The 12,526-nt window shown below is 45.8% G+C and overlaps 1 protein-coding gene and 1 pseudogene across 6 annotated transcripts in view; one reads left to right on the forward strand and one right to left on the reverse strand.

The window, feature by feature from the left end:
- MTA3 (metastasis associated 1 family member 3) overlaps positions 1-12,221 on the forward strand; it is a 216,439-nt gene extending 204,218 nt beyond the window's left edge. For 4 of the 6 annotated variants that reach the window (XM_073897347.1, XM_073897351.1, XM_073897353.1 and 1 more), the window contains one exon: positions 8,619-12,221. In XM_073897347.1, coding sequence (XP_073753448.1) covers positions 8,619-8,644 — 26 coding nt within the window. In that variant the 3' untranslated portion in view covers positions 8,645-12,221. Of the gene's footprint in view, positions 1-7,801; positions 7,876-8,618 lie in introns of those variants that run through there. The other 2 variants (XR_012379715.1, XM_073897352.1) reach the window with 2 other exon arrangements.
- Positions 1,277-1,839, reverse strand: LOC112820992 (ATP synthase peripheral stalk subunit d, mitochondrial pseudogene; annotated as a pseudogene).
- Positions 12,222-12,526: the final 305 nt, after the last annotated feature.

Genomic DNA, 12,526 nt, shown 5'->3' on the forward strand with positions numbered 1-12,526 from the left:
GACCAACTCCAGAAACTAACTGATTTAGGTATCCTCCTGAGCGGTCTCTTTGGATCCCACTATGGAAGTGAGAAGGGTTCTGAATCTGGAGGCCCGCCCCCCAGGGCAATGGAAATGGAAAGATTTGTCACAGTCTAGTTGATTCGAGGACCTCCCACTGGGTTCATTTTAAGCTTCCCAACCTAGGTCATTATTATTTTCTTTTCCTGTTTCCTGTTTTTCCTTCCAGATGACTGAGTACTCTTTAAGCTCAGAAAACATCTGAGTTATAATCTATGCATTTTCCTGCCTCAACCAAATATTTATTTTTATTAACAATTATTTACATATAAATGAATGCAAAAAGTAATTAATGTAAAAAGGAGGAGCAAGCTTGAAGGCAACTTTGTTAAATGGAGGTGCCGGAAGAGGATAACCTGAGAGTTTCCATGACAGTCTGACTGCAGCTTCCCTGAGTGCCTACCGGAGCCCCTCCCCCGGGCAGCCAGGGAGCACAGCCCAGAGTCATGAGGAAACAGGGCTGACCACATTTTAGGCATCTGGAATCAGATAGTCAGCAGAAGAAAGGGTCAAGGGGCGTCTGGGTGGCTCAGTTGTTAAGCATCTGCCTTTGGCTAGGGTCGTGATCCCTGGGTCCTGGGATCGAGCCCCGCGTCAAGCCCTGCATTGGGCTCCCTGCTCAACGGGAAGCCTGCTCTCCCTCTCCCACTCCCTCTGATTGTGTTCTTGCTCTCTCTATCTCTCTCTGTCAAATAAATAAAATCTTTAAAAAAAAGAAGAAGGTAGGGTCAAGATATTGGACATTGGACCTCCTGCACTGGTCCTCCGATTTTCTTTTTTCTCTCCAGTTTTCTGGGAGACTCTCAACTTTATATTCCACCTGATTTGTCTATTTCTCCCTTTATTCTGTCAATTTTTGCCTCAGTATTTTAAAATTCTGTTATTGGTGATATATATAATTATAATTTTTATGTCTTTTTTACCTTTTTATCACTGTGAAGTGATTCTTTTTAGCTCTGTTAATACTCCTTGTCTTGAAGTCTATTTTGTATGATATTAACATGATCACACCAGTTTTCTTTTTTCTCCTGTCCTTTTTAGAGTTTTTTTTAAATGATTTTTTTCTAGTTTTATTAAACTCAGAATGATTCTTATGCAGTATCTCTAAAGCCAGTACCTGTTGGTCCACCAGATTTTTAAAAAACCCATAAAGCTATTTTCCATTATCATTTCTTTTTTTTTTTTTTTTACCGTATCATTATTTTTAATGTCCAGCATTTAAAACATGAGGGCCAGAGCTTTCTCCCCAACTCAAGTTTATAAATTCTCAATTGGCTTGTGAGGCCAATAGGGATACTTCTTCTTGTCTAATCTGGTTTCTGGGAAGACTTCATTCAGGTCCTCAATGGTCATCTGATCAAATGAAATTATGTTCCTCATCTTCTCCAGCTCTTTTTCATATTCCTCAATCCTGGCCTTTGAGAGAGACAAAAACTCGGCACAACTTTTCACATCTTCTTTTTCTTCAGCATCCACCTGAACAGTATATTTATCCTCTGGCACAGGAACCTTCAGGGCATTAAACTTCTTCTCAAAGTCATCTACCAAACCAGCCTTTGCCACATTGGCCTTGTAGTAAGCCCAGTCGATAGCAGGTGGTTTCTCAGGGAGAGTAGCCAATCTGGAGGTAAGTGTCTCATTCCAGGATTTCAGGGAGTTAGCAATGGCCTTCTGGTTTCGGGGTATGATCTCCCCAAAAGCTACCCAGTCACTGGTTCTTAGAGCAAGTTTTCACGCAGCCATCTTGAGATCCTTCACTGACCCCGGCAGCCTAGAGTCCACAGCCCATTATCATTTCTTTTTTAAACAGCTTTATTGAGGCATAATTGACATTCAACTACATATATTTCTTATTTTAAAGAAGGATTTATTTATTTATTTATTTATTTATTTATTTATTTATTTATTTATTTTAGAGAGAGAGCATGTGTGCACACGAGTAGGGAGAGGAGCAGAGTGAGAGGGAAAGAGAGAATCCCACGCAGACTCCCCACTGAGTGCGGAGCCTGACATGGGGCTGGATCTCATGACCCATGAGATCATGACCTGAGTCGAAATCATGAGTTGAACACTTAACCAACTGAGCCACCTAGGCACCCCTCAACTACACATATTTAAAATATACAACTTGGGGGCTCCTGGGTGGCTCAGTCGTTAAGCGTCTGCCTTTGGCTCAGGTCGTAATCCCATGATCCCTCAGGTCCTGGGATCGAGTCCCGCATCGGGCTCCCTGCTCCGCAGGAAGCCTGCTTCTCCCTCTCCCAGTCCCCCTGCTTGTGTTCCCTCTCTTGCTGTCTCTCTCTCTGTCAAATAAATAAATAAAATCTTTAAAAAAAAAGATTGTCTCAAAAAAATAAAACAATAAAATAAAATAAAATATACAACTTGATAAGTATAACATATGTATATACCAGGAAACCACCGCAATCACTTATCCGTCCATTATCCACTTAATAAACTTATCCATCACCCTCAAAAATTTTCTTATAACCCTTTATAATCTACCCTTCCAACCACCCCATCTCCCATACCTCATCTCAGGTGACCAGTGATCTGCTTTTTGTCACCACAGATTAGTTTATATTTTCTAGAATTTTATATAAATGGACTCATATAGTACATATGCTTTATTTGTCAGTCTGAATAACTTTTAGAGATCTTCAAGTTCATTGATTCTTTCTTCTGCAGTATTGAATTTGCTATTAATCCCATCTAACAAATTATTCATTTTAGATTTTGTATTTTTCAGTTTTAGAATTTCCATTTAGCTCTTTTGTATTTCTCCTGAAATATACCATTTTGTTACCCATTATATTCATCTTTTTTATAGATTCTTTAACAAACTTATAGTGAATATTTTATATCCATATCTGCTAATTCTAACATCGGAATCATCCATTAGTCATTGTCTACTGACTTTTTTCTTTGGATGGGTTGCTCAGTCTGTTATTTATTTATTTTTTTTTAAGTAGGCTCCACGCCCAGCATGGAGCCCAATGTAGGGCTTAAACTCACAACTCTGAGATCAAGACCGGAGCTGAGATCAAGGGTCAGACACTTAACCCACTGAGCCACCCAGGTGCCTCTCAGTCTGTTAATTTTTTTTTAAAGATTTTATTTATTTATTTGACAGAGAGAGACACAGTGAGAGGGGGAACACAAGCAGGGGAAGTGGGAGAGGGAGAAGCAGGCTTCCCGCCGAGCAGGGAGCCCAATGCAGGGCTCGATCCCAGGACTCTGGGATCACGACCTGAGCCGAAGGCAGATGCCCAATGACTGAGCCACCCAGGCACCCCTCAGTCTGTTAATTTTTAATGAATACTGGTCAGTGTGGATGCTAAGTTGTAGAGACTCTGGATTCTGTTATTTTCCTTTGCAGAGTGTTGCATTTTGTCCTAGCAAGCAATTAATTTGGCAGGTCACCTTGATTCTTTGGAGGCTTATTTTAAAACTTTAAAAGGTCTGGTTTATTTCAGTTTTGTTCCTAGTCCCATGAGATTTCAATGGAAAGACCAAATTGTTTGCCCAGTCCCTCCAACTTGGTAGAACGTAACTCCAAAATCTGTCTTCCCAGCAGTAGACAGCTGCTGAGGTTGCTGCTCAGCCTTTTTTAGCCTTTCAGCTGATGTTTCCCACTGAACTCCTTGGAGTCCCACCTCATAAATACATAGTTCCAGAACCAGCCCGTGACTTGAGGGGAGTATATATATATAGATTTGGCGGCTTCCCCTTCCCTGTCTTCTTCCTTTCCAGGATCTCCTCCTGTATTTCCAGCTATATTGGCAGCCTCAAACTCTGGACTCTCCCTGATTCCTTAGCCTAGTTAGACTCCAGTTTTCTGCTTGAGCCATATTCCTTTTGTACTGCATGGAAGTGTCCATAAAGGAAAAGCCAGTTAGGGGTGGATCTCATCGAATCTCACCTTTTTTTCAAGGATCATATCCCCTTCATTTTTGGCCTGCTTTTTGGTTGCTCTCCAGAACCTTCAGGGTTTTTTTTTTTAATATTTTATCCGGAGTTTATTATTGTTATTGGCTGGAGGGTTAGCCCAAAATAAATTAGCCCACGATTATAGAATGTAGAACTCTTCAATCTTTCTATAGGCTCTCTGCCAACTCCCCTTTGTTCTCTCAATTTAAGAAAAAAAAATTTGTTTTTATTTATTTATTTACATAATTTCTACATCCAACATGGGCTTGTATTCATGACCCTGCAATCAAGAGTCATATGCTCCTCCGACTGAGCCAGCCAGGTGCCCCTCAATTTTTTTTTTCCACTTCCAAGTGAAACCAAACGATTTATTTGTGCTAAATGAGTGGAAATAATGTATTCAGAGTATACTTGTTTGTACGCCACACTTGCTTACGCTGGGCGACACAGCGCTCATCCAGCTAGTGTGCTACTTCCGTCTCACCTCTTGTCTCTTCTGCCAAGCAATAAAGTATCCTGTGGCTGTTATGCCAAGAGATTCCTATAATGGAATCAAATAGTACTTTCTAATAGTATTTTGCACCTTTAAAATATTTGTTCAAACTCTATTTTAATGGAAAGGGGAAAATAGCTGTTTCTATTACAATCATGTTGCCTTCTGCAGCAGAAATCAAAGAGTGTGTCTAATCAGCCATCAAAACCACCGGTGGGCAGGACAACATTTATCGACTCGTGTTAGAGGGGCCGGTCTGGATAGGTTAACACTAAAGATAAGGAAAGAATCCCATCTTAATATACAATAATTATCCATCGCACATGTATGTGGAAAAGGTACAGCCATGTGATCCATTACTTTAGCCTATCGTTTCACAAGATACATGGATGTTGACATATACTGAAAATAACCTATAAAAAGTGTATCTGTAGAAAGCTCTATCAAAGAGTATATTGTCTTGGGCAATGATGCATCTAACTTTCCATTCTACACCGAAAGCTAGATTTTCAAAGGTCTGAATTGTAGTGAATTATTGGTATGTTTGGTAAACACCATTATAATGGGGGGTAGGGGGAGGGGAGTAACAGCTCAGTAATTTTCTGCAAATTCATGAAAAAAAATGTAACAGATGACTTTTTCCATCAGTGTTTTACTTGAATCTACATGTACATCCATTCCCTGGCTGGAACATTTGCTATTCGATATTTGGTAATTCAGCAGCAGTGTACATTTTTGCTTGGCCCCAGAGCTTCATTTTCCTGGCTTTTAGGTTTGGAAAATAAAAAAGGATATCTTTTTTACATTTTTTTTCATGAATTTTTTTTAAATAGCATATTGTTTGTGTTTCATGGATACTGTATCTTTTCTTACTCCTCTGAAGATATTAATGATAGTGTTTCCTGTTTTTTTAAGTTTTCTTCTCTATGAATAGTCTATTTCCTCCAATTTTAATTCTTCTCTTTGTTCTTTGTTTTGGTCTCTGACATTTATGTTGGAGGTTTTTCCCTGGTGACCTGTGGTTGTCTACTGTTTAAGAGTAGGAGACTAAAATCACACTGAAAGCTCTGTGCCCTGCTTGTGGGTGGAGGCTGTGGTGCACTTCATGGTATGGTGATCAGGCTGGGCTGTTTGTTGGGTGGCCCAAATGCCACTGTTTCCAGGTCTGCTCTCATAGACTGGTCACATTTCCCAGAGAAGATTCTTCCCATCTATCATAATCCATTCAGGCTGCTATAACAAAATGCTGCAGATGGATCACTATAAACAACAGAGATTTGGGCGCCTGGGTGGCTCAGATGGTTAAGCGTCTGCCTTCGGCTCAGGTCATGATCCCAGGGTCCTGGGATCGAGTCCCGCATCGGGCTCCCTGCTCCTTGGGAGCCTGCTTCTCCCTCTGCCTCTCTCTCTCTCTCTCTGTCTCTAATGAATAAATAAATAAAATCTTAAAAAAAAAAAAACCAGAGATTTATTTCTCATAGTTCTAGAGGCTGGGAAGTCCAAGGTCAGGGTGCTGGCATGGTTGGGTTCTGGTGAAAGCCCTCTTCCAGGTTTCAGACTGCTGACTTCTCTCTGGGTCCTCACATGGTGGAAGGGGCTAGGGAGCTCTGTGGGGTCTCTTTACACTCTCATGACCTACTCACTTCCCAAAGGTCTCCCCTCCCAATACCATCACATTGGGCATTAGGATTTCAAGATAGGAATTTTGTGGGGACACAAACACGAGACCATAGAACAGTCTCTTCCCCCAGAGTTTAAGGTTTAGCAGCATGCTTTCTGGGAGCTAAATGGGAAGAACACTGGAGGTCTCATCATCCATTAGGCATATGTTCACTTGATTCCTCAATTTTGGAGTGGCCAGCCCTGCCCTCAAATGGTGTCCCCTGCAACTGAGACCCTCTTTCGTGTCCTCTTCAGAGGACACACATTCAGACTTGTGGCAGGCAGGCAATTGCCTAAGAGTTTGGAGCCAGGAGGGCTTCTAAGGGTCTACCTGCTTCTCAAACAGCCTTCAACTAATCCCCAGGCTTCAGTCTCCCTTCCCCACTGCCAGAGGTTTCCGATGTTAATTCCTGAGCCATTTGAAGACCCTTTGGACAAATTGTGTTCTTGGCTTTCCTCACTGCCAGCCTCAGGTTTGGCTTTCTTGAGTGCATAGTCTGTTATCACTCATGTATCTGCTTTCCAGCCTCCAAAATTCTGATGGTGGTTTCTCCTCTGGGTTTCAGAAGGGAGGGAAATGAACTCAGAATCCAGCAGCTGGATTCAAGAAGGTGGTTTTTGTTGCATTGATTAGCTAGGGTGCAGAATCTCCAAGTCCATGGACATGAAGTACTTCTGAAGAGTGGAACCAAGAGGGAAATTTTTGTAAGAAAACAAGTGCTTATGAATCAGAATTAATATAGACAAAAGTAGCAAGTGTAGATTAATGCTTTTGAGAATTTATTTATAAGCAAAAAAGGGCTACATCGTCTAGTAAGGCGACCTGAGAAAGGGTGTACATCTCCTTCTGGGGTTCTCTGCTGTGCTGGGCCTCTTGCATCTGGACCCTGCATGTGCCACCTGTTTCTTGCTTCAAGGAAATGGAGTGGGGTTGAGGAAGCTCCTAGCAGGGGGCGGTGAAGTCATAGCCTTATAAGGGCAGATGGGATTCTACAGCCAGGAATGCAGAGAGGTGACATGTCTCAACTTAAAACCACAGCCAGCATGAAGTAGGCTGGTGTCAACCTGGATGCTAGTGGGTTGCTTTTGAAACGGAAGCAGGTAAGTTTGGCACAAATAAAAGGAAGCACAATTTACCGAAACAGAACAGAAACTTGGGAAACTATTATAAGTGGCTGTTCTTGCAGATGGCTTAATTCCCCAGGGGTTGGACAAAAACAGAGCATTCCTCCCCCCGCCCCCTGTAAAAAAAAAAAAAGAGAGAGAGAGAGGGAGAGAGACTTCTAAGAAATCCTGGAGGTTCTGACAGATACCTAACCCTTCACTTAGACACTGACGAGGACAGTATGCTCTTACTGGGATGGATGGAGAATGGGGCAGCTTGGTGTAGCAGGGAAATCTTGACCTGAATTAAGAAGATCTGGGTTCAAATCCTCAACTTACTTGCTGTGTGACCTTGAGCAAGTTCCTAACCTTTCTGATGCTCACAAGGTTCTGGTAAAGTTGTTAAATAATGCAGTTACATAACCCACAGTAGGTTCAATGAAGCAAAGGTTAGCCTGAGTCCGAAACTGAATTATCTCGGTTTTTATTTAACACGTATTTGCTGAGCCCTATCAGATACCAGGCTGTGTACATATGTCTCCCCTATTCTAGAAAGGCTCATGAAGTGAAGGCCCAGCTCTGTTCCATCCTGCAGACCTTCCTCAGGATGGCGGGAGGCTGTGAAGGTGAGCATCCCTATGTCCTCTCCCTTGGCTGGGGCTCTTGGTCCCATCTCAGCAGACAACCCCCACTTCCCTCTTAGCCACTTTCCTAATAACCAAGCGAAAGGTTTCACAACCTGGTGAGTAATACCAGATGGTAATGATACGCTCTGTAGGCCACTTCTGCTTTTCATTTATTTATTTCTCTTGAGAGTCTCTAGAGGACCAACTCTGAGAAGGAGAGTTGAAGGTTTTGGGCGGGGAGGGGGTGGGAATGAGGGCCACTATGACATGGTGGGTTTGAGATTCATTCCCCTCCTACAGGAAAAAGTGTTCCTAGCCTCTGAGTGCCCACATCACTGTGATTATTTATGGTTACCTCAGATCACATTGTGTCTCCTCCAGACCAATTGTGCTCCCCATTCCTTAGTATCTGGTCAGAGACAGCCCGTGATATAGGTTTGATAAGCGTATTGGCACCTGCCTGGTATGCTATATATCTTGGCAGTAACCACCACACCTGCCCATCCAAAGCCCAGCTTTTAAGATACTTCAATGTCATTCACGTATTTTCTTGGCCTCAATTAGACTTCCCTTTGGTCCAACCTTAAACTATCCTGCGTGAGCTTTTATTTGAATTAATGCCTGACTGCCTTTCCTTGACGTTTGCGACGTTGTGGGTGGGAGGGCTGGCTCTGTCCTTGATCTCACCTTGCCTCCTCTGTCAGAACTGCTTTAACATTGACCCCATTTCTCTCCTTCCCCAGAACTCACATGCTGCGTGTCGGACTGAGCTATCTCTATTTCATACTATAAGCCAAGACTCGCTACACTGTCCTGCTGATGTTCACAGTCGTGCCTGGGAAGGAGGCAGCCCCATTTCCAGCACATTTCAGTGGGAGACCTTCACATGTGCCCCCTGGAGACTCAGTGGGGCAGGGGAAGAAACTGTTAGGAGTGCACGGCGCCAAAGTCGCGTCTCCATGTGTGAATCAGTGTCACCTCGCTTTTCTCTCAGAGACCTCACTGTCCCACAGCGGGACCTGCCTGAAAATTGAGGGGACAAGGGAGCCCCTCAGCCTCCTCCTTCTCCAGCACTCCGCTCCCAGGCACTGCGGCTCTTTCAGCAGCAGAGCTGCTGGGAGCTCAGAGCTGCTGCTGCCCTGCATGTGTCCGCTCAGCCCTGTTGTTGGCGCCCTGATGGTCTGCAGGAGGGACATGGCAGCTTTCTGAATGGATTTTTCTCAAGGAAAGTGCCAGTGTATGCAGTTCATGATATTCCCCTATCCTTGCCATTACTGTCACTTGGCTTTTTCTCAATAGGCTTCATCTTTATTTTTTTCTAATGGGGAAGTTTTGCTCTCACCCCTGCATCCTATATTTGACTCCCCCTCCTCTACCCCTCCTAGATACAGAATTATGAGATTCTGACAAAAAATAAGAAAATCTTCTTCGGTAAGCCTGTGAACTCTTCATATCATCTGTATTTTATTGTTGGAGAGAAGCTGGTGTCCTACTTGGTTCTGCCTGGTCCCAGACAGCTCCAGCAAAAGCAGGTGTTAAGACGGAGCTGAGCGTGTGTATCACCGCGACAAGCCATTCGCGGACTGCCCTATTCCCTGACAGCCAAGCCAGCCGCCGAGCAACTGCGGCCAGGTTAGTCCTTCGATGAGTCACAAACCCCCCAGGTTTATTTTAAGCAGACAGAATCTGTTTGGCCTAGGAGGGTGAAATGAGAGAAGTGTGTTTGCAGGTGAGTGTGCATATATGACACCACGAGCCCCCCCCACCCTTCCAGCCCAGACATTTCTATGAACACACGTGCCTAGGCCCCGGGAGATGTGCCTATGACCCAGTTTTCACTGGCTTGGACTCTTCCTGTCTGCGCTCAGCACCAGCCCTTGCTGGCCCCACAGGCTGGCCATTCTGCAGCTCTATGCACACAGCTGCAGGGGTAGGAATAACTTAGTGTCCCACAGCTCCCCAAGCAGATATGAGTCTGGCCACTCCCCTATCCTCCATTTGCAGGGACAGTCTGCAGGGCACAGGCTCACAGCACCGTGAAAGAAAACTGGAGTCTCTGGCCTTTGAGCTGTCCCTGGGGTCTGCAGCTGGATGGCCAAACAACCAGGTGGTTGCAGGACAGAATGACTACAATTGGGTTGACACTCCCCTGCCCCCCAAGCAGAGTGAGGTATCATTAAAATCACGATGACACCGGAGATGGCCAGATCCTCAGAGGCTGGGTTCAGCTCAGCAAAGAGAACGTGATGGATGATGGCTGACGGCAATGCCCAGAGCTCGAGCTGCCTTTTCCCTCTCCAGTTTGCAGCCAGCGAGCCTTCTCTTCTAAGGCATTGCTTCTCATCTTTGGCTTTTGCCAGGGTGACCTGGGGATGTTCTCACCAATGCCAATTCTTGGAGCTGTTCTGGGTCTTGGCTTGTGTTAGAGGTGCCCAGTGCGTGGGGCAGAGGTGACAGGCATTGCCCTCAGGGTTCCCCAGAGAATAGCCCCCTCTGAAAAGACCTAGGGAGACAAGGCAGCTGGCTCTCTGCATCACATGCCACATGGTGTGTTCTCTCTAAAGAAAGACACGAGAAAGCTGTCTCAGTGCCCTGCCCTGGACTTACTGTCACTCATGGACACAGGAGGTGCGATGGCTCCCTGGCCCTTTCACGCTCCTCTCCTGACCCATGTGAAATGTGACTGTTGATTGGAGAGCAGTCCACTTCTGTGACTCTGCTGCCAAGCTTCACTCTCTCTGCCTCTTGGGAGAGGCCCTCCTCATCCAGGCCCAGGAGATTCGGAGACTGAGGCCAAGCCCGGTCTGCAGGGAGAACAGGGAGTCTCCCACCCTAGTTGTAGTTCACATTTAGCTTTGGTAAAAGCGCAGCTCGTTTTGAGCCACATGTACCAAGAAAGCCGTTCCTTCACCTTGTAGTAAGAACTCCTGGTTCTGCAGCCTCATCCTCCTACAGAGAGGATGTTGACTAAGATCTTTATGTTCCCACTTCATCTCTGGAAAGTTCCCCAGCATTCTGATTAAACATTCAAGGGAATAGAGAAACGACACCAAGGAGCCTCTGACATTGGCCTTGGCCGTTCTGAGCAGTTGGTCCTGAGAGGGTTTCCCGGCCACCCCCTTCCTGGGGCCACAGTGTCTCCATTGTGTGTGTTGGGGGCATGTCACCACGGTGCAGCGAGCTTGTGGGGTAGACATGCAGGTCTGTCTCCACGGCCCACGGCAGATGTGCCCGGTGGCACTGTGCTGAGCCTGGTCTGTGCTCCCTTGGATGAGGACATGGAAGCTCACAAGCCATCTTCCCATTCTGCGTCACCACCTGCCCACCCCCAGAGATGGTGCAAAAGAGGAGAGACTGGTTTTTAGCCCACCACTCACAACTCTACTTTGCCCACAGCCCGGTTTCTATCAGTCAGTATCCAACCAGGGACACAGAAGCCACTCCAAATATTTATTTATTTATTTATTTATTTGATTTATTTGATTTAATTAATTTATTTATTTTGCCACTCCAAATATTTAAAACAGGGGTTTTAATCCAGAGAATTACTGAACACAGAAACAAGAAGAGGACAAACTCAGAAGTGGGGAACAACAGCAGGAAATAGCCACCCCCAGAGGCTGGTGGAGGCCACTTTACCAGAGCGTGGGGACTCGGGCCACTGGGAGGAACTGGGGACCACAGAAGGCCTATCTGGTGGGAGCTGGGGCCTCGAGGAGGCACAGTCACTGCTGGAAACAAACCCCCAGGCAGGTGTGGGGAGAAATAGCCTGGCTTCTCCTTTTCTCGTGCCCTGCAGGTTCTTCAGGTGCCTCTTGTTAGTTAAACCCAGCTGGAAGCCAGCTGACCTGGGGTCCTGGGACGAGCACGCTGCGGCGGTCAGCCCCCACCACTCAGAGCAGGGTGGGGGAGGTAGAGGAGCGGGTCTGAGGCAGGCAGGCTGCGATGTGCGTGGCCTCGGTCTGCCCTGTGTCATGTCCATCCAGCCTGCTGTTTATGCCCCATGCTATCCTTAGACCCCGGTGAGAGTAGACGCAGGAGCTGACCCCGCGGGGGTTTTGAAGACTCACTCACGTAGAGAGGAAAATGTTTTTGGAAGGGAGGGGTAAAGCCTTTATTCTCCACGGTTGTCCTTGTTTTCCTTTGGGGGAATTTACCCGTTTAGCAACCCCACCTCACCATTCCCCTCAGGAAAGCCATGTCCCAGTTTTCTGTCCATCCTTCCCCTTCGTTCCTCTGCCCCCAATTTCTGACTTGCCCTGCCAGAGAACACTAGCCCAGACCATGCATCAGTGGTCATGAGTGTTTCCCCAGGATGATTCATTCAGAGCGTGATATTAGTGTGGACTGTCTGTCTGTAAGTAGATACCATCTACTAATCAATTTGTATTGTGTTTCCAATAAATTTCTGGAGATCATGTCTGGTTTGATGCTGTCCTTTGCTGGGATGGTGGCTCCGCTATAAGGCTCAGTGCGTGCTCGCCCCAGCCCCCAGCATCAGGTGCTCCTCGTCTTGGGTTCGCTCTCCCCCTGCATAGCTCACAGACCAGGCTGGAGAGGCTGACCTTTCCCAGACACACTGAGACTCTCAGACCTATCCCCAGGGTCTGCACTTTCTTCTGCGGGGTCCCATCAGCCACATCCTGAGGAC

Source organism: Callorhinus ursinus, unplaced genomic scaffold, assembly GCF_003265705.2.
Source record: "Callorhinus ursinus isolate GAN/ISIS: 27379988/994484 unplaced genomic scaffold, GSC_fseal_2.0 scaffold10, whole genome shotgun sequence".
Lineage (NCBI taxonomy): Eukaryota > Metazoa > Chordata > Mammalia > Carnivora > Otariidae > Callorhinus > Callorhinus ursinus.